The sequence below is a fragment of the Manis javanica genome, chromosome 2 (genome assembly GCF_040802235.1).
Source record: "Manis javanica isolate MJ-LG chromosome 2, MJ_LKY, whole genome shotgun sequence".
Classification (NCBI taxonomy): Eukaryota; Metazoa; Chordata; class Mammalia; order Pholidota; family Manidae; genus Manis; species Manis javanica.
In genome coordinates, this window is record NC_133157.1 from 48411241 (window position 1) to 48435458 (window position 24218).

Sequence of the window (24218 nt, forward strand, 5' to 3'; positions counted from 1 at the left end):
GTGTATCTCAAAAGGCTACAGGTGGGTTGGTCTAGGATGTAGCATTTGCCAACTGTATTTGATTGTGGACTTTTCTTGAGAAACCCTCTGGTGGTTTTGGAGTGTGATGGACTATTTTGGAAAAGCCCTGTAATGTAGAGGGTTGGTAGACTTAGTGGCGAATAATATTCAATTTTTACCTGGCTCAGAATAATCCCATGCCAAGATTTTGGACCAAAAGTTTAATAAGAAATTAATACTCTTACCCTATATTACCTGCCTACCTCTTAAATCTGCCTGTCTATAAAGCCTGGCTGCCTCTGAAGCATCTTCTCCTGTGAGAGCCAGCACTAAGTCCACCAGAGGGGGGGAGAGAGCAGGTGCCACGCAGCATAATAATCTGTCCAAATGGGGGTGAGGATTCGATAATGTGGGTGACTGTTGAACCACTGTGTTGTATATTCGAAACCAATATAAGATTGTCTATCAACAATACTTCAATAAAATAAATAAATAAATAAATAAATAAATAAATAGCCAGACTTTGGTAACCTCATCTCTAGAAGTTCTTTCTTTTTCTCTTACCTATCAGTTTCATTTATTTGGCCAAAGGATCACACTAGTAGGAGAATATGCAGTAGGGGCCCCCTTTCTGAAGCTGGGAGTTTCTCTGTGGATTCAGAATAAGAGGTTTTTCTCTCTTCAAATCTCACCTCACACATGGATTAGAGCTGTGGTCTGGTTCTCTGGGTAGAGATGTTGTACCCCAGGAGAAGTGCAAGATGTTCCTTTGGGGAAGGGTAATATATTAGCCCTTCTATCATACTTTTATATTATTCTTTATGATTTATACTTTTGCAAATGTTTTATAATGTATTTGCTCAAATTTAAGATGTGTGTGAATATAGACACAAGTATAGATACAGACACAGATCCAAGTATATAGATGGATACATTTATACCTACTGAAAATGTTTACTGGTAGGATGTCATAATCTAAATATTTTAGACACCACCCACTGGGTCAGAGAAGTTTTGAGAGAAGCAAACCCCAAGATCTATTCCTCTATCTTCCATTTTTTGTCTGTATGACATGGACTCATTTCACTTCTCTGGGACCAAGTTACCTTATCCATCAAAAGGGAATAATAATAGCATTTAGTTCATAAGGCTCATTTTGAAAATGAGATAAACTGATGGAGGTAAAGCACATTGACTAGCATTTACTAAGCTCTAAAAAAAATGGTAGCAATTAATTCATTTGGAAGGAAGAATGTGAGAAAGCCATTCCTTTGGGGGATTTGAAATGTACTTTGGTTCAATAGTGTATGATCATGTGACAGAAATGAGTGACCCCCCCCCCACCAGACTAGGCGAGGGTCTGGTCTATCATGCATTCATCTTCAGCCTCTGAGAACTAACAACATCTCTCTCTGGTCTCTGTGCTCAGGCTAAACCACGTCTGCAGCGAGGTGGAAGTTCTGCCTCCCTCCACAACAGCCTCATGAGGAACAGCATCTTTCAGCTCATGATACACACCCTTGACCCACTCGCTGAAGGTAAACATCAGGCTTTAGTTTTGGGAGCTTGTTTAGGGGAAAAGAGGGTATAAAAGGGCTTCTCTTCATAAAACATGTTTATGCTTCCGTCACACAAGCCTGCCAGTGTCCTCTTGTTTCTCATCTGCCAGAGGAAGCCCTGGCCCTTTGGCACACTTTCTCTGCAATAACAGGTCAATTCACAGCGGGGGATTTTTGTACCAGGAGCTGGATCTGAGGTCCTTGTGCTGATTGTCTTTTGATGCCTCCAGCATAAATAGAGTTTGTCATGAGGAAAAGACAAAAAGCTTTTACTCCCTTCCAGCTGGTGTGACACTTCTCTTTCATCATCCTTCCTAAGTTCCAAAATGAAGTTGCATGTGAAGATATATGTCTTTTAAAAAGAGAGAGAGAACTCCATGGTTTATAAGGGCCATGAATAGTGTTGGGAATGATGCTCAATGCAGAACAGTGATATTGTACAGATTCTTTGGCAGCTGGGGAGTGGGAGGTGAGCTTCTAAGCATCCAAAGAGCCCTCACTAAGGTAACACTTAGAATCAGTCCTTGGAGACCCAAAAGGCCTGGCTCATCTCCTAGGATAATCATAGGAACCATCACAAGGAATCCAGTATTGTCCTCTTCCAGTTTCACTCATTCACAAACAGATCCACATGTTTCATAAATTGCCTAGGTATCCAGTTTTCCAGCAGGTCGATGTCTGTTGTGTCAGGTAAGTATCAGAGTTAAGCCACTAGCAAGGGTTCAGATATAATCAGGTCTGTCTTCCCTGCATCCCTGGACTTTATAATCAGGTCTGATGTTACACAGGGTTAAGGGGAAGAGCATGGCCCAGGAAACAGGTGTCTGCCACCGAATGAACACGTGGGATGAGATTGCTAAATCATGTCACATAAATAAGAGCTCTTCCCAATATAAAGCTGTGCTAAATAATTTCAAGAGTACAGGCAGTCAGGTGATTTGGGTGAAGGAAAGAAAACTCTGGGACCTCAAGAGTGGCTCCCTAGGTCCTGTCTCCCCTCACAAGATCATCCCCACCTCTCACCCAGAATCATGGAGTCACCCTCACTTTGGAGCATTTTTATTATGAGACTTCCCTGTTTTATACCCCAGAGAATTAGCTGATGTGATGTTCTCCCAGGAGCCCTGCTTCATAGATCCTGGGTTCTAGTTGCTAGGGGTAATCCTTAGCCAGGGACACCCTAAATATCATTACTCTATTTATCCAGAGGCCCACTAGACACGGGAATTAGACTCAGTCGCTGGCCTTCTTTTCCTTCACCTGGAGTGCACCTCAGAGAAGGGAATGAGGGCTGGCAGGAAAAGTTCCTCGCAGCCACAAGCCTCGTGTGACTTGGGGCCAGTGCTGGGTTCCTTCACTAGAGGGAATAGTTACCTTTGTCTAGCACTTTACAGTTGACAAGGCTTTTTCACACCCGTGAGCTTATACTTCAAAATGACACTTCATAGCCAACATTAGTATTCTAATTTCATAAAATACTGTACCACCAAAACAGATCTCAAATTCATTCATCTACTCTCTCTGCCAGCTCTTTATTCCAAGCCGTCTTCATCACTTGCCTGGATTCCTGCAGTAGCTTCCTGTTTTTCCATTTCCTCTACTGCTTCCTTCTCTGCGTATTTTCCAAAACAGCAACCCAAGTAATCTTCCTAAAGTCAATCAAATCATGTCAGTCCTACTAATAAGCTGCAGTGGCTTTCCGGGGCTCTTAGAAAAATTGTGAAATACTTTCCATGGTCTACATGATCTGCCTCTTTCTCCAAACGCAATTTGACTCACTTTCTGTCTTCAAACAGGTACTTCTTTCCTCCTTGAAGGAATAAGCTATTCCCCTGACCTAGAATACTTTTCTTTCTCCCACCCTCTGCCACTGTCCCTGCTTTACCCCTGCCCATCCTTCAGCACTTTGTCTAAACACCCCCCAACCAGCAGGCAACCCTCAGGGCCCCATCGTCATCTCCCAGGGCCCCTTGGATGTGTTGTCATCACTCCCATCACAGTTTGTGTGATGGTTTGTTCACCGCCTCTGCCCCCAGGGTACAGCTAGTTTCCAGAGAGCAGGGACTCGACTCTATCACAAAGTCCCCCGAGTCTAGTGGAGTATGTGGCACGTAGTAGTTGCTAAGGCTCAGAAAGATTACATAACTTGGCCCAAGTCATGCTTTTAACTTAACAGTCATACAATTTCGAAGCCCTCTAAAGCCCATGAGTTTCAGATTACATCTTGGTTATTCTGAACCATCTCCACCCATCACCCTGAAGGGCCATGTGAGAGGAGAAAAGAACTGTTTTATCTGCTGCAACTTTATTATAAGTAGGTGACTAAGTATATTTATTTTTGGCAAGGCAGTATCATATAGTAATTAAGAGGACAGACTCCAGAGCCAGACTCTGGGTCCAGATCACAGTCTTCATTTACCAGCTGTGTGACCTTGGACAAGTTACTTAACCTCTCTGTACTCAGTTTCCTCATCTGTAAAATCAGAATGATACATACTGATGTCTACATCATAAGATTGTTGTAAGGATTAAAGGAGTGACTGTACATAAGGCATTTAATGCATTGCCTAAGAAATTATAAGTGCCACATACAGGTTTGGAAATATTCTCTTTCATTATTTTTAAAAATAATGCACCATATGATTTTTTTAATTCAAAATATTCAAAAGCTTGTAGTAGAAAAAAAAAGTGTTCCTCCTCCATCAATCTCCTAATTTTCTCTAGTCCTCCAATTCTCCCCAGAGAAAGCCACCACTACCCATTTCTTGGGGCTCATTCCAGAGATGTTCTAAGCATATGTAACCTTGTGTGCATGTGTGAGTGACCTTGCCCACAGATGTCAACAATTTAAGTCTCTCTGGTTTTTGTTTATGAGAATTCAGTTTCTGGTAGGGCTTCTCTTTGTTTTTTTTCTCTTTGGTGGATAAGGTTCAAATTGTTTCTGTGAGTTAAGACAAAGTAAATCTGGGTTGTCTCAGAGTTGGGCCATCAGTGATTTTCCAAAACACCTGGCCCTCATGGGGCTGCACTGCGATTAAAGTGTTTGTTCCTGCTTTAGCAAGATGTTCCTTCAAAATCTGGGCACCTGCTTTCAAGGTGAAACCTTTCCCTGAAAGACATGGAGTGTTCCAGTGGTGTGAATCTGCAAGAATGCTGAGAGCTTTAATCAGTTCTGGACTTGAGTGATTAGAAAATATGGAAAGCACTTCAATGGTTTAAAATTGCTCCAGAGTACAGAGCCAAGGAAACAGATTGCCCCGGTATTTTTCCCCCAAAATTCACAATCATTTTCCATTCCAAGAACAGCCAAAAAAATTAACCCACAGCTCTCTCAGAAATAGTCATCTCTCTTAGTTTGCATTTCATCACTTGAATTCACACATCTTTGTGCCAAACTATCACCTTTTAACAATATAGAGCATGCTGATTACATCACTGAGCTGACAGCATGAACACTGCCGGAGTCTCCCAGTCACACCAAAGGGCATCGTGTGTTCCTGGCAAACACCTACATGACTGTATGTTGGCGCGGCATGGCATACAGTCAGTGTTCACACAGGGAAGTTTTCGCATCCTTTGGAAACATCATTTAGGACAGATGACCTGTGGAAAGACACTTCCCTTTGTCTCATCGTGCCCCTCAAGTGTTTTTGCCTTCTAAAATCCAGCGACTGAACCTTGCTGAAAGCTTTGTCGGCCTCTGGGCCTCGGTCACAAGATCCAGCAGTGTTTGTGTCTCAGCTCTCTATTGAAATGTGACAAAGCACCCAAGATTTAGTGGCTTAAAACTGCCACCACATTTTATTGTTCATGATTTCACGATCAGGAATTTGGTTGGGGATCAGTCGGGTGATTCTTCTCTGCTCCGTGGCATCAATGGAGGCCATGTGGTGTTACTGTAGGTAGGCATGTTAGAAGGTCCAAAAGGGCTTCGCTTACACGTCTGGCACATCTGAAGGAAAGCTGGGAGGCTGTGCTCAGCTGGGCACCCCCGACCCTCCATGCTGTCTCATGGCCCTGCCACATGGCTTGACTTCTTATACATGGCTATGGGTTCCAAGAGCAAACCACCCAAGAGGTCCAGGCAGAAGCTTCAAGGCTTCTGGTGACCGAACTGGGAAGTCCCAGAACATCACTTCTACTGTGTCCTCCCACTGAAGCAGCACAAAGGCCAGCCCAGACTCAAGGGGAGGAAGGAGGAGATTCCAAATGAGAAGATACCAAAGTATTTGAAACCACGTTTCATCAAGCCTAGTCTGTTTCAGGGACCCAGATCACTGACTGGTTTCTCTGTTCATTGTTATGATCTGGGCAGACTACCCTGTGTGGAAGGAACAAGGTGTAGTTGGCCTGCCTTGGGGGAAGGTACAGTCCAAACAAGGCTGGGCAGTACCTTCCAGGGCCACAAAATTCTGAGCAGAATGGGGCTCTGTGACCCAGTGAAGGCCAGATGTGTTCCCCTTTTCCCTCCCATCCCCAGTGATCTTCGTCCTGTCCTGTCAAGTTGCTGATGGGTGGAGAAGAGATGTGGTGATGTTCCCCGTCATCCTCCCTTTTAAAAGGCCCTGCTGGATTATGAGTCCAACTTTTATACAGTGACCCTGAGCCTCCCCCACAAGAGGCATGCCCCAAAACTTAAGAATCCTCATTCTTTCCCTGAAACATACATGAAATTATGCCCCACCTCTGCTCAAACCACCTCGCTAACAGTAAAGCCTTAGTTCTTACAGCGGCCCTAAAGCCCCCTGTGACCTGCCTTTCTTCCCTCCTCCCTCCTCCCCTGCTCTCCTCTCCCCTCCTCTCCCTCAGCCCTTCTCTCCCTCCTCTCGTGCATTATTCCCTTTGCTCCACTTGTCTGGCTACCTAGCAGCTCCTTCTCACAAACTCTAAGCACACTGCTGCCTCAGGGCTTTTACACACATTCCCTCTTCCCCCGACATCCAGATGTCTCCTGCCCTCCCTTCCTTCAAGTCAGCTTTGACATGTCACTTGATCAGACAGGCCTTACTCAATCAAAACTACAAAATCAAAGCAATGACAATAGATCAGAGCTCTGGATCTTCCCTGTCCTGCTCCATATTTCTCCATAACACTTATCACCCTGAATGTTAAGTATCATTATTTGCTGCCTGTCTCAACCTTTTTATCTCCAACAGCACAGGCATGCAGTAGGCTTTACCCTATCTCCAGTGCCCAGCACATAGAGACCCCAATACATTTTTGTTGAATGGACTGAATGAGTGCTTGCTTTTGTAATTTTTCTGCTGGAGAACTATTTCTCTAGCCATGTAGCCATGTAGATTGTCTTAGCCCATGCCTGGTCAAAGGGCTCTTTGGTTGTGTTCCAGGAAGTCCTACTCAGTTGATGGCTGTCTGAATAGTAGCAGATAACAATCATGTCCCTGGCCACCATTGTACCCCCAGCCTCTAGGATGGCACTGACCTTAGGTAGATGCCTAGTCAGTATATGCTGGATGACTGGATACATCTCCCCCTAGTTCTGAGTTGTTGCTGCAGTGCAAACGGTTTGCTCTCTGTCTCTTGCATTCTTGATGAGTTCTCCTATTTTTTTCTCTTTTCTTTCCAAACTCTTTGTTCTTCTCTTCCTTCCCTTTTCTTCCCTTTGATAAAATATTGGTTCTTTCATTTATTATATTCCAGGGGCCTAATTTAATATGTTTGAAGTATTACCATCACTACAAGATTCTCAAACACCTGTAAGATAGCATCTACCACATAATTTGCTATTAAGTTGTGTTTGAGAAGCAAACTTTAAAATAAGAAGCTCCTCATTCAATTCCCATGTATTTTTTTTTATTCTCTTCTACAATTCTAATTTCTCCTCCCTTGTGGAATTTCAAGTTTGGATTTATGTATTTTTCATTATAACAACTTTATTACTAATAGCAGAATTTAACAAATACATGTACTTGATACCCTGGGAACACAAAAGTAGGAATGGTATTCATGTAGTGGGCCTGTAATTGAATGGAAGGATGATTTAAGAATGGGGCTTTAGACAGCTTAGAACAGTAGGTCCCCAGGGCTGCTATAGAATTCCCTTGAGGTTGTTTTTCATGACAAGATCTTCAGAATCCTGTACTGAGATGTCTGAAAATGACAGTGTACCCATAGAATGCTATCTATGAGATATATGAGAAATACAATGTTATTTCTGTTATAAAGACAAACGAATTTTCCCCATGGTGAAGTCCCTTCATGTTATCAGAGTCAGTCTCTGCAGGTGTCACTTTGCAGCCAATACATTTACGTTCCATTCACTCAGGCAGGCTGGGGGAGCCTCCTGGCAGCACGCCTCCTGCCTTTCTGAAGGACAGTTCTACTCCCTTATTTCCCTCTCCAGTAGCTTCTGTGACATCCTGACGCCATCTCTCCCATTGCTTTATCAATCTGGCTCAGGCAATGAGAGGTGAGTGGATGGCTTCAGTGACCTGAATCTGGAACAATTTGATGGTGAAAGCCCCACAAATAAGTAGCAAACACGTATTTTTTTTTCAACATCTTCCCTTTACCTTAGATCATGAGTTTTCAAGCTTTTTTAAATTAATAGCTGAACCCTTTCTCCAAAGGAATTCCCACAGGGAACAGTAAGTAATTTTTTTTAACTGTTAGAACTATTAAGAGTTGACTCATTTCACATCCTTTTTCCATGTACCCAGTTCAATAACTTTCCTCTAGACCAGCTATGACACCCATAAAAGAAAGAAAGTCCCCACTTACAAGTGCAACAAAACCATAAAGTACCAAGGATTGACCCCAAGGAAATGTTGAAGAGCTTTACAGCAAAAACAATAAGTAATCATTTCTGTAGGACAAAGAAAAAGATCTAAGTAAATGTCAACATATTGTAAGTTATAAGTTCTTCCCAAATTAAACTCTCAGTGCAACTCAATCCTAATTGAAATCTCAAAAAAGATATTTTGTGGGACTTCATTACTTGATTTGTAAGTTTATTTAGAACAAGAAAGAGGAGCAGAGACACTTTTCACAAAGAAGAACCAACAGGGAAAATATGCCCACCAAAGAATAAGCTGTACCATAAAGCAGCAGCTTTTTAGATGCTCTGGCTGAACTGTCTGGGAAGAAGGAGAAGAGGCTGGACAGAGGCAAGCCCTGAGAAAGAGGAGTAAGGTGTGAGCACCACTGTCCCGTGGAATCTGTTAACTTCTCTCAGCAAAACACGAAAGTGGGGAGAGGGGCTTCCTGCAGCACCGGAATCACCTGCTTGGAGGAACAAGGCCCACGTCCAGAAGCACAGAAAGCACACATCATGGCAAGTGCAGATTAATAAACCACCCTCGGGGGTCATACTGGTGCACGGTGGTGCACACAGAGGAGGGACTCAACACGGGGCAAGTCCGCTTGCCGGATGGAGGAAAGTCATCTTTGGGGCGTGAACCTCAGGGCAGAGGCCACACCTGTGTGTGTTGTCAAAGTGAGCTTTGGGAGCAGCTCTCCAAGGAGATGCAGAGCAGAGAGGAGGGCCCAGGAGATCGGGGCCGTGGGACTGGCTCGCTCAGAGATCCCAGACTGTGCGCTGCAGGCCCAACCAAATGGGGCTCCTTTAAGAACAAGCACATGGCTATTCACCCCCTGAGCTAGCACCCTAGTAGTCTATCCTTCAAGGAGCATTGGGGGAGGGGGTCCATATGTCTCATGTCTGTGTGTGTGTCTGCCATACCTTTGTGTATGTGATGTCAATGTAGGAAGCTAGGGGCCTAGAGAGGTTGAAAAGGGAGAACAAGAGAGCAGACCTTTAGAAGTGCATGCTCTGTGCCACACACCTGATGTCATCCCATATAACTCGGTCAACAGTGGCTGAAGGGGTTACTGTGCTTTACGTCTGAGGAAACTGAGGTTCAAAGAGTGACATTACTTGATCATAGCCCTGCAGCTCTGAAGTTTGCCTTTTGAACCTAATGCTTTCCACACTCACTGGACCCTGATCTATAGCCACACGTGTCTATCTTCTGTACATGTAGCCATACATTTCTCAGTTCTGTAGTATCATTTAGTGTTAAATCAAAGCTGACACTAAGATTAAACCTTCCCTTCTTGCTGGGTTTTCCTTTTTCTTACCAAACAACAGAACCTATTGCCCCAGCTTCTATTCTAAAAAATACCTTCAATAGGAGTTTCCATAAATTGTCATTTGATCCCAGAAGAAAGTCATTATCATGCCTATTTCATTTAAAACAGGGAGAAGTTGTCCCTGAAAGGCAGTATTGTAACCTTTCTCTTCTATCCCAAATCACAGAGCACTTTACGTTATTAAGAAAGATGTGTGCTTGACACCTCAGCTAGTAAGTAAATAGGCAACAAGAGTCGAAATCTTCACTGGAGAAGAATAAAATCCAATCGACTGGCTGTGTTTTTAATAAAATGACAGTAGTTTAAATGCTGTGTAAAGGAAGACAGACTATTAATGCCTCTCATAGAGCAAACACTGGGACAAGTTAAATAGCACCTCTCTTTAGGGAATGGTAAAGCACTACCCACAGATTTGAACGTCAGAAATGGCTGAAATTGAATCTCTCTGTGTTGTACACATTATAAATAAATGTCATGTGGGGCATGAAGGGAATGTGAATAGCCTCACTGAAATAAATGCTTTTGAGTATGGGAATGCTTTTTTTCCCCCACACCCTGCCTTAAGAAGGTTTGCTTTGAAGTAAAGGCCACAATGACATGTGGCCAAAAAAAATTGATTTCAGTGGCATTTGAATTTAAACATAGCCCAAAACAGGAAAAAAGACAAAGAATCATTCATAAAGTTAGAACTTCATCTTTGGTCTCTGGGATTTTCACATGCTGAAAAGATGCAGTTAGAACTCCTTCAGAGGGCAAGACTCAGGAATTCCCAAAGACAGAAAGCAGGTGCCACAGGCTTGACTATGCAGGGAACCCAAGGATGGGGACAGATGCTGAAGATGAACAAGCCCTTCGATGTCACCAATGACTGCCCACTCAAAATGTATGTTGATATATAAATATCTGTGACATTGAGAGCATTCAAAGGTGTTTTTTCCCAAATGAAACACTAAAGACACCTCTGCTTGTTTAATAAATAACAAGGCCTTGTTTGATGGAGACTTGGATGACTCGCATTCAGTTATGAGACAGTTTCCTGCGACAGTAACCAAAGCGCTTCCTGGTCTGACTTGTGTCTGAGAGTGGCACTGTCCTGTGCATTCACCTCTGGATATTTATTATGTTATAAACAAATCCTCAAGCTGCTGTCAGAGTCCATCTCTCTCTGCTCCCACTATATCAGATGCACCAAACCTGGCCTCTTCACCTCAGCCATTAAAAAGAAGTCCCTCACCCACATCAAACTCTCCTTTACAAGGTGTCTTGGGGCTCAGATGAGACTATGATACATACGCATGTGTGCATGCACACACATACACAGAGTCAAGCAGCTTTGCTATTTAAATAAAGCTTACAGGTCTACATCGGATTGGTTTCTTCATTGTATGTGCGGATTCATATATTCATTTACTCAGTTACAAAACGATTCCTATGGCAAGCCTTTGGGAGTGGTCACCGATTTGGAGGACTTTACAAGCCCCTGCTGTAGATAAATCTTTAGGGGAACATTAGCCAGTGCTTCTCCCACACTAGTTAGTTAACTTCCTGAAAAGCAGTTTAAACGCTGTTGTTGAATCTGAGCTTCAGACATTTGGCTACTTCAGTGGTGGTGATTTCCCCCTTTGGCTTCTCAAAGTGGCAGCAATGAATCCCACCCAGGCAACCAATAATCAGTGTAGCTTTGCTTCAACTCTAAGGCCATCAGGCCAGAACAGCCATCATTGGCAGGAGTCAAAAATCACAGCGAGTCAGTTTCATCCCAGAAAACTAGTAATGATGAAAATTCTCCTCTGTCATATCTGAAAAAACTTTACCCAGTTTTCATATTTCTTTTCATGCATCACGTTTCCACTCATAACACAATAAGTCATACAGAGCTTCTTCCCTAGAAAAAGCTATAAATTATCTTCTTGACCTCAGAACTATACCCCATCTTCTTAATGCCAGTGAGAATTAGAACATGAGGAGTTGACACTCGGAGCATAAGAGGTAGCATCATACAACACACCTATTTAGATAAGCTCTGTCCCCTACTGGGTGTGTTCATGGTCGCCTCTTCCCATCAGACTCACAGAAGGAGGAGCATGGTGTGGCTGTTAGGCAGACACACTGTGGAGCCAGCTACCTTGGTTTAAATCCCAGCTCTGCCACTTCCTTGCTGTGTGACCTTGGGTGGGTTATTTACCTCCTCTGTAACTCAGCTTCCTCTTTTGTAGAACAGGGTAGACAACAGTATCTATCTCTAAGGGCTGTTCAGTGTACTCAGTGGAGCACTATTCACAGAGCATTTGTATAGTCCCACTTTATACAGTATGGTATTTAGTAGGAGTAATGGTAAATGGATTACCCTTAAATGAAATTTAGAGGATTGCATGAACTTTCTTTCTACTTTAAATATGATCCTTTAAGTTCTTTATAATTTGGGGTGATTATTTCTATTGTGCTAGGGATCCAAGCATTCTGTAGAATGACATCCTAGATAATACTGAAGTACAGAATACATAATTATGAGGATGGATTTTCTTTGAGTTACCTCCTCATCAGTGGCATTACTTTCCTGTCTGTTCTAATCTTTCTTCTCTCAATTTAATTCTGTTCTCAAATTCTCTTGCCTTCTCATATCTCTCTCTTATTCCTTGCCCTTTTTTTCCCCTTGAATGGCTGGAAGGTTTGTTTGTTTTTTCGGTTGATTTTCTATCTTCTCTTCCCATAGGACACTTTTCTTGTTTGCTTTTCTGATATTATTTGAAGTTCAGTGCATAAGAGAACAGAAATTCAGCTGTGCTGACCCAATAGCTGGATATAATTTAGCACTGATCCTCTCTGCCTGGCAGAAGCCACTGACTGCAGCCAGGCTGTAAGATGGGATCCAGGAGAACATCCAAGTTGTTCTCTAGCCATTGTGCAGCATCCGTTCCGTGTAGTGTTTTCTTTCATCTCCATTTCCAAGCTTCTGCTGCCCTTTTACCTTCTGCGTGATGCTTTTGTATGATACAAATCCTCCTACTTTACAGAAGCAAGGAAAAGGATTCCAAGAGTTGAAGCCACATACATTTTCCTCACTGCAGAGATAGCAAAGACAGTATAGTTGAAACTGCAGAGTTTAGAATACTAAAATGGAAAGAATCTTGGACGTCAGTACTGCAGGCAACTAGGCCGAGGAAAATTAAGAGGGCACTATTAAATAGAGATTTAATTCACGTCAACAGCATTTGAATACCTACAGAGTTGCCAGGAACTCAGCTGGGTGCTGAAATTAACAAAATGACTACATGATTCTTTGCCCTGAAGGGCAGAAAGCAAACAGGCTAAGGTGCATTTGAGCAGCCAATAGCATTGTGGTGATAACGTCTCTTGATACCCAGTTCCCTCTGATTTTGTGAAGATCAAAAGAATGCTGTGAGAGTGTTCAGATCTGTCTGAAGGAAACCCAGTAGATGCTTTAAAGCCATAATAATCCCTACCATGTATTTAATGAATATTATATGCCAGTTACACATAAAGTACCTGTAATCCTCGCAACAACCATACAAGACAGCTGTTACTGCTTCCGTTTCCCGTGTGTGGGAGCTGTGTGGGGGTCGTATAACTTGCCTGAGATCTCACTAGTAAGTGGCAGACCCAGGAATCCAGCCACAATGCCCAGGGCTCCACACTGCAAACAACATGCTATATTGTCACTTGCTTTCTCTGCCCCTTTGGGAAAAAAGAAAATATTCTGACAAAGTATCAGTGTTTAAAATTATGTTCAGATTGTTATTGAGGTTTTTAATTACCATTTTAAAAGGATACTCATGAAAGCCCAGGGAGTCTTTTTTTAAACCACACGGATTTGGGTAATTCTCTTGCCTAGACTGCTCATTGTTTTCCTTTAAAAATGCTTTCCAGAAAACTCCTTGCTCTCTCCTCTCTCTCCTCTCCAACCCACCTCATAAGGAAAACCACAGAACAGCACATCCAGGTCCCATTTTTCTTGCTTGATCATCCAGAGCATGTAAATTACAGTGAAACGCAGCCTGAGTCCACTCCTCACAGGACAGGAATCAGCAACTATTGATATTGCTAAGCAACACCACAGAGGAGCAAGGCTGCAAATCAGGCGACCGATTTATAAGAAGTCGGGATGCCTGGGGACTTGCTTGGGCATTTCATTATGAACCATCTGGATGAGCCACAGTAATGACCACACATTATTATTCACTGTTCGAGAAAGATAATTCCCATATAATTATATGGCATCTCCCTCTGTGATCTTAACCTACCTTTCAGAACCTTCCACTGTATTTTCCTCAATTCACATTTTTCCCTGCAAGATAACTGGAAATAATTATACCTAATGGGCAACTTCCATTCCTCCTCAAAATCAGATTTAAAACAAAACTAAAAAAAAAAATGCAGTTGGCTTGTGTGATGGTAAAGCTGGCTGGACAAGAACATACATAAAAGAGGGAATTAGCCATGGGATATAACAGCTCCACTGGCCTCACAGGGGCTCCCCCCTGGTGGTCCCAGGAGAGTTGAGGTGGTGACATTCAGTCTGTCCCTGAACTAGAGGCGAACAGACCATGGTACCCACACAAGGGAGCTATATGAGCTTCAAGGCAGACAAGGTGGTGAGTCACAGTCCTTGACCTCCTGGAGAAGAGTTGCTTAGCAAAGACCCCTCCCAACAGGCTAGCCGGTCTCATTTGTTCATTCATTCATTCAACTAATATTTATAAGAAAACTGGACCAAGCAACCTGATTTTAAATGAAAGTTCACACACTGATGAGCCAAATATGACCCAGGGTGTCTTCTTTAAAATGTGGAATTAGTCACCAACATTTAAAAATAAGGAGTTTCCACATGAAAATCCAGATATCTGGCTTCCCGTGGGTAATGAGAAGATCTGTCAGCACTGTGCCTGCATTCCCTCGTGGGGCTGGAGCTGAGCGGCTGCAGCCCCATTTTAGGCACGCACTGTCCAGATTTCCATAATCACCGCCACTTCCTATTTTTGTCCCTAACCCACTTTGCTCTCCTAAGTCCCTGGCCCCTGTGATTATTCACAGGTGCTTTGTCAGAATGCCTACTATGCTCCAGGCACTGGGCCAGATGCTGAAGATCTTTCTGACTTCTGATTTGGCCACCAATGTAGCATCAATATTTCCTGGGAGGTAGGGCCTCAGAATGACCTTCGCAGATGAACATAACCAAGGAGATACATGTGCAGAGTGGGAGAGACAAAAATACCAGCAATAGCAACCCGTGTGCCTGTGTTTGCAGGAAGCTTGAAGAGGAAGAGTAGCTATTTCATGAAGGGCTAGATTCAGAGGGCAGGAGAGCCAGGTGGTAAGTTTCTGAGAGGCGGCCTTATGTGTGTGCTCGTCAGCCCTCCTTGGAAATCAGTAGCTGACAGAGGATTACCCAGAAGTTCATCCCCTTATTTTCATTTGCAAAGTTCTCGTCTTGCTTCCAAAAAGCCTTAGTGAGAGACTTTAATCCCAAAGAAGAAAAAGAAGCACTCATTAGCACATATTTGGAAGAGTCAGATGTGGAAAGAACTCCATGAGGCAAACTCCTCTCTGCTAACACCTTGCGTATAACATATATGTTACCACATGTTGAGTTCAGCTGTCCCTAGACAAACAGGTACATATTTGAGAGCCTCTTAGGGAGGTTGAACACAGGAACATCATCCCCCCTGCCCCCAACAGAATAGTAAGCAGAGCTTCTGCAGTGAGTCAGTGCTTGTTTTGAGTGAGGATTTCAATTTGAAGGTTAAAATATTCCTTTCCTTCTGACTTGAGCAAGAAGTGAGGATTCATGGTTGTTTCCTCATTTAACCTCAGTCTCTTAAAGTTTTTAAGTTAAAAAAAATTTACTTGCATTGGGATGAACATTTGAAAAGAAAGAATATGGCCAAAGAAAGCCTTTTAGTGGAAAGCAGTTAATTTTGGTGGTCCATGCAGCCTTCTAGAGGTAAAATCAAACAAAAAGTTTAAAATCTTAGAAAATACATTTTAACTCAGAATTGATGTTTACTTTGATGAAAATTTTTCACATGAGGAGGCAAGAGAAAAAAGATTTTGTAATTCCATACTTGGTGATTGACCGGTCAAAGGAACAGTCTTCTCTTCAGTCTCAAAGAATCTGTGAGTAAGAACTAGTAAGAAATTGTAAAAACATATAGCTTTACAAATAAAAATGCTATGTTTGTCGGGAATGGGATGGGAAATTACAAATACTCAGCTCTCATACTACCCATTCACAAAGTCAGAAAAAAAACCCACTCAGGCTGAAATGTTAATACTGTAAAACATGGTTCTGGAAGTTAGCCAGGGCGGCCTTTCACTCAACTGCAAGTTTTTCTTCAAGGGAACATCTAGGGGTGTTGTCCACTTGCACATGTCAAGCACACTGACGCTGGTGCCCACCTACAGAGATAATTAGAGTTTGAATAGGATTTAACAACCTCATGCTGGGCTGAGTTAGGTGTTCATGTTGGACCTTTGGCAGACAATAATAACCAATTATTAAGAATGTCTGAGCCATCCTAATGCAAAAAATGCTCTATAGATATGTTCTCATCTGATCTTCCGACCCTCCTGAGGATAGGCCTTTATTGATCTTTCCTCATTTTACTGAAGAAAAGATAGAGGCTTAGAGAGGATCACCCAGCTCATAAGTACTGGAGCCAAGCTTTGAATTGCCTGTCTTGTCTGTCTCACTCAGAAACCCTTAACCTTGATAGTGATCTTACAGTACAACAGTCAAGAAGCCCCGGGCATCAGTGACTGCCTTTCTGACGTCAGCAAGTCCAGGAAAGTTCAACAGACCAAAGAATTCTAAACCCAGCTGTCATCTGGGGTCTGTGCATTTATATACTTTATTTAAGAAATGTGAGGAGAGCATGTGATATGAGAAAAGCAGTTCTAGGTTCTGTTGGGAGGGATCTAACAAGGAACAGGGCCTCTGCCTCCAACATATGAACCTAATTGGAGAGAATATTAGGCTTGTGTGCAAATATTGAAAGGGAAGGTACCTAGGTCCCAGGCTGGAACACTGGTGGTCACATGAATAAACAGTCTGCTTTTCACATCTCAATTCAGTGATTACTGTCCATGTTTTGACATTCCCTGTAGATCTGAGAGTAGAAGAGCAGTACTGATGAAAAAAATTTATTTTTTTCAGTAATAATTTTTTTTATTGATCACATGTTGACTTACTTGATAATATTTTGGATATATTGTTATATAAGATATATTAATTTCACATTTCTTTTTACTTTTTTTAATATGGCTACTAAAACATTGAAAATTATACACATAGCTGGCACAAATTTTCCATGACAGTGCTGCTCTGGGACAGGCTTTGATTTTTGGTTTTTTTAAAGAGATTTCTTTTAAGTGCTGACCTCAACATGGTGGAATATTTTTTGTTGTTGAACAACAAATATCTATTTAAAGCCTCTGTAAGTAGTGTTGACTCTAACAAACCTGTGTGAAATACCAAGTCCTCTAAATGTTCTGCTCCTGTCCCAAGGATCCTCCCTTCACTCTTCTCCGTGGTGTTTGCAATAACAGAGCTGCCCCTTATTGATGGCTTAGGTGGGTGTGATTATCTTATCTACTCTTCACCACAACTTTATGGGGTCGATACAGTTTTGCCCCTTTACAGCCGAGGACATCAAGGCTCAGAGAGGTAAAACAATTTGCTCAAACTCACACAGCTAATAAGTGGCAGATCTTAAATTCAAACCTATACTTTGACTTCAAAGTCCAGTTCTTAACTTCCATTTGCTACTGAAACTAATCCTTCCATGGGCGTGATGTGATCCAATATCTGTATGCGCCTCCTTGATAGGTATCAGACAGTTGAGAAAGCCTTAATTTTTAGGTTTTCAGATTCAGTAAATCACTACCAAAAAAGCTCTCTGATTTAAAAAAATAAACAAGTTAATCATATTTTTTTTTCCATCAGCTAACACTTAAATAATAAACACTTGTTCTCATTGCTTTCTCTACCTCTATTTCATTCAAATCAAATGAACTCAGCATAGATGCTTCTATTGACTTTCTGTTTTACACATAGAACTTTGAGGCCTGAAAGGTGAGAAATCATTTTTCTGCTGCTCCTGGATGGAGAGATTTTCTGACAAAAAAAAAAGTTCATAATGCTAAAGGCCTCAAAAGTGGAGCTGAGAAAGTCAGTGTTGGAAGGAAACATCTTGTGTCCATGCCCTTCTTAAGCAAAGGGGAAATAGAAGCCCAAAACACTAGCGCTTACTCACAGATTCTTTGAGACTGAAGAAAAGACCCTTCCTTTGACCTGTCAATTACCAAATATGGACAAGAATTCAGAGATACTGTAAAGCCAGGTAGTGATGCTGCTCACAAGACCTAGAAGGAAGTGGATGGAGGAGTGACAAAAGCTTCAGCTCCTCCTAGAGATCTGGAAGCTTGGATATTTGTGGTCCCGCGGTCCAAATGGCATGAAATCTTGTGTGGTCACTGTGTTAGGCAGCATTTATGATTGATTTATAGGCTTATCTCCAACACCAACCCCTGGATTCTGGAATTGTTTCTGAGGCTGTATAGACTTCTTAGAGAAATATTCCAGAAAAGAGGCACCAGGTAGTACCCAGGATGATACTCATGAGTGATTCATCCCTCGTCCAATCCTGGCTGCTTCTTGCTCAGCTGGCAAATGGATGTCTCTGGATGGTACTAGACAGTACTCTCTTGAACTTCCTCACTTCCTCCCTCCTAATCCCAAAGAAACTCAGCTTGGATTAGGCCCTGTTTAAATCCGAATCCAATGGCATTAAAGGGGCCTTGGATATTCTGTGTGAGGAGCGTGCCAACTGAGGCCATTTCCCCTCGCAGGTGAGATTTCATTCGTGCCTCTAGGCCAACAGCGGTGGAAGCCACTTTCCATGAGATGTCCACGGGCTGCAGAACACCAGCCAGGTGTATCGTTTGCTCTGTTCATCCCAGTCACTGGTCACACCCCTGCTCCTGCTCCCCATGAAAGCGTGTAGGTTCAGGTGCTGGTCCTGGAAAGAGAGCCACTAGCTGTGGAGATGCTGCCCACCTGCCCCGTTCACCATCTCACCATCCCATTGCTGTCAGTGCTGAAGACAGATTGTAGCAGGCTAGTTTCTTCCTTCACATTCTTTTCTGCCTTTTCTTTAATAAACTACAAACATGGTTCCCTTCAGTTGGGCAGATACTGCCCTAGCCCTTCTTGCTCGCTGTGCCTTGAGCTGCTATGTTACCTGTCATTATTCAGCTTCTCTCTACTCTTATTCCTTCTCTTCCACCACCATTTTTGGAAAAAATTAACCTCACTTTTGGTATGTTTTGTCCAGTTCTTTTTCCTCTTTCCCATCCATCATCCAAGGAAGCAGCTAAGAAATCTAGACATTGCCACAGCAGCAAGAATGCCTGAACACTGCCAGACATGAAACAGTTCCAACTGTGACTATGTAAAAATAAAATAATTAAAGAATATAATTGTATTTATTTATACCTAGTTCTGCAAGAGATGAGCTGAAGAATAATCACACCTGCCACCAGCAGACATTTGATAATTTGAAATTGATACATGAAAACAGGTGTGTGCATCATACAGAGAGGTTGCATCTAACAAGGCAGATCCATAAAAATGCAACAGTGTACCTTGAATACAGTTTATATTCAATTTTGCAAACAGAAGCCACCCACATTCTGTTTCCTGAGCAAATAATAGCTGCTTGGTCTACTGCTAGGAGAAGAGGTTACAAAAAAATTAGTTGGCTGATAGAATTCATCAACTCACCGCAAGGTTACACACAAACATGCAAATGCATATATTATGTGTAAAGCCACCAGAACATGTGTTTAATATTTATGAAAGAATTTAGATCTTTTAACAATTCCAAACTCATGCAATGTCACATATATAATAGGCTACTATTCTTAAAATTCCAGAAAAATTACATTCTGCTGAAGGGAAGCCCCAGAAGTCATTTTTTTAAAAAAAAGCACCTTGTTATTTACACAAAATTCAATTTCTTGTTGAAGCACTTGCATCTTTTGTCATGTATCTAACAAAATCCAGAAGAGGCAGGTTTTTGCAGAAACATAAAGGTGAAGTGATTTTTCTCCCCAAGGCACACTTTTGTACTCATGTGTTAAAATAGCTTTAGGTAAAATTTTAGGCACATGGAAAAAGAATATTCATGGAATGTATAATATAAATAGGAAATAGAAGAATATTTTTTACTGTGTTTTAAGCTAGATCTGTCATCGTGCACACAAGACCCACCAATTATTAGGTGATTCATATGTGGATATTCAGTGGCCACCCAAGTTAATGAGCCATGGAAGCATTCTGCAGAATCACAGGAAGATCTCTTGAGTCTCATTAATTTCTTAAAGTTTGTTGGGAGAGTGTTGTTATGACAAAGAAAAAAAATATTTTTAACTTCACAAGGTTGCTTAAAACAATCTGTAATTTTCAAATGAACAAGAATAAAAGTTTCTATTTTAGAACTGAAGGAAGAAAACAGAAATGGTGTAACCCCACATCCCCCCTTCCCGACCTAAGCTGCTACTCTCACCAGCTGATTCAGAACAGCCCGCTTTCTGCCAGGGGTTTCCATCACAGCCAGTCCTTTGGGGATCTGCACACAGAAGTGGCTGCTAGTCACCTCCAGCCCTCTGCAGCCTACACAGCAACAGGCCGCAGTCTGGGAGTTGTGGCTGCTCTGTCACCTGTCCCAGCCAGGTGGTCTTCCCTGAGAATACATCTCTCTCTTCCAGAGCACTCTGCACCTTTCACAGCCCTTTCTAGCATGCTGCACCCATTCTGTGTTTTCTGTCTAAAATATGAGATTGAAAGTGAGAGGGAAGTTCCGAATCTGATTTCTCATTTTGAGTTTTCCCAGATTAGCCTCCTTACTCTCTAGGCAATGATTCTCTTGAAGAAAAGCGATGAAATGAAATTGTGGGGCCTCTGTTCCATGACAAGGAATCTCAGTGTCTAAAATCCTCATTGGGACTGGACATTGTCCTTGTTCAGCCCTTTCTCTTACAGTGTTACCTCTATAAAAATTACCGGGCTAGCCTAGTCCTGGTCTGAATTTACCTTGCCAAGTATTCTGTTTTATCAGATGTTAAAATAACTGTGTCCCATTCTGTAATGCAGGGCACATCCTACCCCCAGTGGAATAATATATTTTAAGTGATTTCTGAAAATGGGCCGTGAAAGCTGTCTGCCACATGGCCCATGTTTGCACATCTCTATATAGTTACGATTGCGGAATTTGACAGTATAACTCTGAATCTGATTAATTAAGAATGTGTAAAAACAAAGTTCTTGCATTACAGCTCGTTCCTTATCTTTGTGTCTTTTACTGTGATGTTGTAGAACTTGGATCATATGGAAAACTAAAATATTATGACACAATGACTGAAGAAGGTAAGAATGTTTTAGAATTGTACGCATTGGCTTTTTTTCATTTATGGTGTCTGTGGCTTGCCCATTTTTTTAATCTTTTTTTTTCCTCTTTGCATGACTTCAGTGACATTGTGTGATTTATTATGCTTTCCACATTTTCATCTAGTTTTTGCCACTGTGTTTATTTGGAATTGGAGACATGCAATACCATGGGTAATCATGTTATTCCATTCTAACGGTGCAAACCATCCCAATTATGTAACACACGCAGAGAAATGGTGTCAGCAACATGAACACAAGCATACTTTGTGTCACCATTGTTTTCTCCACATGCTCACAACATATAAAAACACATCCAACCAACAGTCTTTTAATATGCCCCTTAATTTAGAGAGGGGTGTGTATTTTGCTGATATTCTGACTTATGCAAAGGAATGAGCAATCTAAAGTAACTCCTAGACCCCAAACCAATTAAAGACTGGTTTCTGATGCAGACGGATGTAGGCGCATGTCCTCCACCCACACTGTCCCTGTTGACTCATTCAAAAGCATTATTCTGAGAGGCCAGGGCCACCATTTCTGCCAGTGGAATTGTATCTATTGGGGTTCATGCTCTGGGAGGTTGGGCATATCATTTTAGCAATTTACCCTGAGTAAATGAAGTCTGGCAAAGATTTATTTTTATATGTATTTACTAATGAATTCCAGGCACTATTCCAGAGCGTAGCCTTGCCCTGTCAGAGTCACTTTACTGAAAAAAGTTTACCATTTGAAACTTTTGCATTCTTGTGAAGGGAGATGTGCTATTGCCCTGTCCTCTGTCTCACCCGACACACACCTCCACCTTTTGAATAATGAATAATATTTGTGAGCTATGAAAACATGTGGGGTTTTTGTGAGATTTTTACACTGATATTGACAAGAAGCCAAGATACCCTAGAAGGGGAATCAGCCAATTTTGTCTTTCTACATGAGAGAAACTCCCAAATGTGTTGCATATCTTGTTTCCAGCCTCTAGTATTTCTAAGTTGCCTTAACTTGCTAAAGAGGTCCTAGTTGGCTTGCATGCAAGAAGCAGAACATCTGACAGCCCTTGGTAAGAGGAAGCCCCTTCTCAGCCCCTCTCCATTCTGCCTTCTGCACAATACCCTGGGCTCTTTTCTGTTGCTACCCCTGTGCTTTCAAATAAACACTGTGATATTTTCCAAAGCTGCAGGCCACAATTAAGATCTCAGGTTAGGCCCTGTCATGGCCCAGGGCCCTCCCACCACCTTGGGAAATAGTCCTGGGCAGCGAGAGCCCCAGGGGCAGACAGCTACCGGGTGGGAGTGAGTGCCCTGCCTCCAAGGGGATAGGAAAAACAATCCATGCCTTAAAGGAAGGCTCCTTCCCGGTTGTTACTTTTATTCTCTGTCCTCAAGTCACTTCAATTTTTATTGATGACTGGCTTGAGAAGCCAAAGCTTTGGGACTCCCTGACTTTACAATGTGACTGCTCCTCCGGGCCCTCCTGGCCCCCAGCCTCGGTTTCACGGCTCAGGCAGTGGGTAGGTTTCTGACCCGGTACCACCCTTCACTTTCTTTTCTCCACCCTGCCCTTTGCCTCCCACCCCTAACTCCCCACTTCCAGGGCAGTCTCTGCCTCCCTGTCACCTCAGGTGCCCTCTCTCTCCTGCACTGAGTCCCTTTCCTTCCTCTTTGCACGTCCTAGAGCGGGTGTCGCCATCTGAGCACTCCCTTTCCCTTCCTCCTGCACCAGATAATTCAAGATCCATCAAGATACAAAATCACTGCTTCCGATCTGATGATTCCACTTAATAATGGCTGTGCTAGGCAGGAAAACAAAGTCAAGGAATGTCTGGAATGAGAACCACAGAACCACAGAATTAGCAAGACTGTGAAATCGTGTTTGAGGGGCGCTCATGGGCCACCTTTAACATTCCTTCTCCTTCTCTTGGCTCCCTCACCCCTCTTGTGTCCCGTTCCTGGCTGAACATTCATTCCCATTGCAATGCTGGTGACCATAGCTAAGGCAGCCTTTTAAAAGTGTGTTCTATGAAATACAAGTTTCATATGCTAACATTAGGAATTTTGCAATAACTCAGGAAAAAAAAAAAGCAAGACTGACTTCCTAGTTAGATAAGTGAGAGAGCTTCCGAGTTCAGTTAAATCAGTTTCTTTACCACACGCCTGTTCAGAGCCTTCACTCTGCTACTGTGCACTGCAGCCTACAGTAAGTCATAAGAGGGGGTGGGATTTGAACTATTTCCCAGACTTCTTTTATTAGAGAACTTTGTTTTCCATGGAGCCGTTCATGGGATTGTTTGGCGTTGTTGATTGAGGTGTTATCCTTCACCTAGAATAGGAACCTCAGGAAGATTTGAAACCTCCTCTAAACACATAGCAATCCCTCTCGGGTACTCCCAGAAAGGACACCTTGGAACAGGAGGTCTCCAGCCAGCCAGAACCAACCATGCCTTTTGGCAGCTGCCTCCATGGCAAGCTAGACGTTGGCTTAAACCTAACTCTAGGATTTCCTCTAAAAGACTCAAAACCTGCTCCTTCACCTCAGACCTGGCAGCAGTAGTAGTGACTTCTTCAAACGCTCAAGGGCCTCTCTCTTCCCATTGAAAATAATAATAACTGTGACTCATGCCATTTCCATATTGTACATTTGAAGCAAGTGTAATAAAGATGAAGACATTTGGGGTAATAACTGTGGACCAGCTAGCCTTCAGGAAATACCTCCCTCCATTTAAGCATTTCTTTTTTACAGTTTTAGAAATGTGACTAGCCCTTAAGCAGGGCCTCTTTGTCATTGCTCATATGACTGGTCATCATTTGTTTCTAGAGAATTATCTGGGCGTTGTGTGAGGTACTTGCAGTGAGGCCTGCTTTTTCCCCTTAAATGGATGAAATGGAAAGATGGATTATATATGCCACCCCATATCCTAGGAGGAATTGAATGATGACTTCTCAAAATAGAGAATTGTCCTGCACATATTCAGCTCATTATTTTAAGCACATATTATATGCAATTTATTCTGCTGGGTGCTTTGGGGAAACACAGATTAAAATGTCAGCAATTTGCCCCCTGTGGAATTTACAGACAAGGGGTTAATA

At 42.4% G+C, this 24218-nt stretch overlaps 1 protein-coding gene and 1 long non-coding RNA gene across 5 annotated transcripts in view; one reads left to right on the forward strand and one right to left on the reverse strand.

Annotated features, from left to right (window-relative positions):
* The window catches only part of SLC24A2 (solute carrier family 24 member 2), a 214161-nt gene that overhangs the window by 136591 nt on the left and 53352 nt on the right, over nucleotides 1-24218 (forward strand). For 2 of the 4 annotated variants that reach the window (XM_037018634.2, XM_037018633.2), the window contains 2 exons: nucleotides 1430-1538; nucleotides 21067-21117. In XM_037018634.2, coding sequence (XP_036874529.1) covers nucleotides 1430-1538; nucleotides 21067-21117 — 160 coding nt within the window. The remainder of the gene's footprint in view (nucleotides 1-1429; nucleotides 1539-21066; nucleotides 21118-24218) is intronic. The other 2 variants (XM_073228443.1, XM_037018635.2) reach the window with 1 other exon arrangement.
* LOC108387904 (uncharacterized) overlaps nucleotides 1-24218 on the reverse strand; it is a 222115-nt gene that overhangs the window by 104498 nt on the left and 93399 nt on the right. The window lies entirely within an intron of this gene.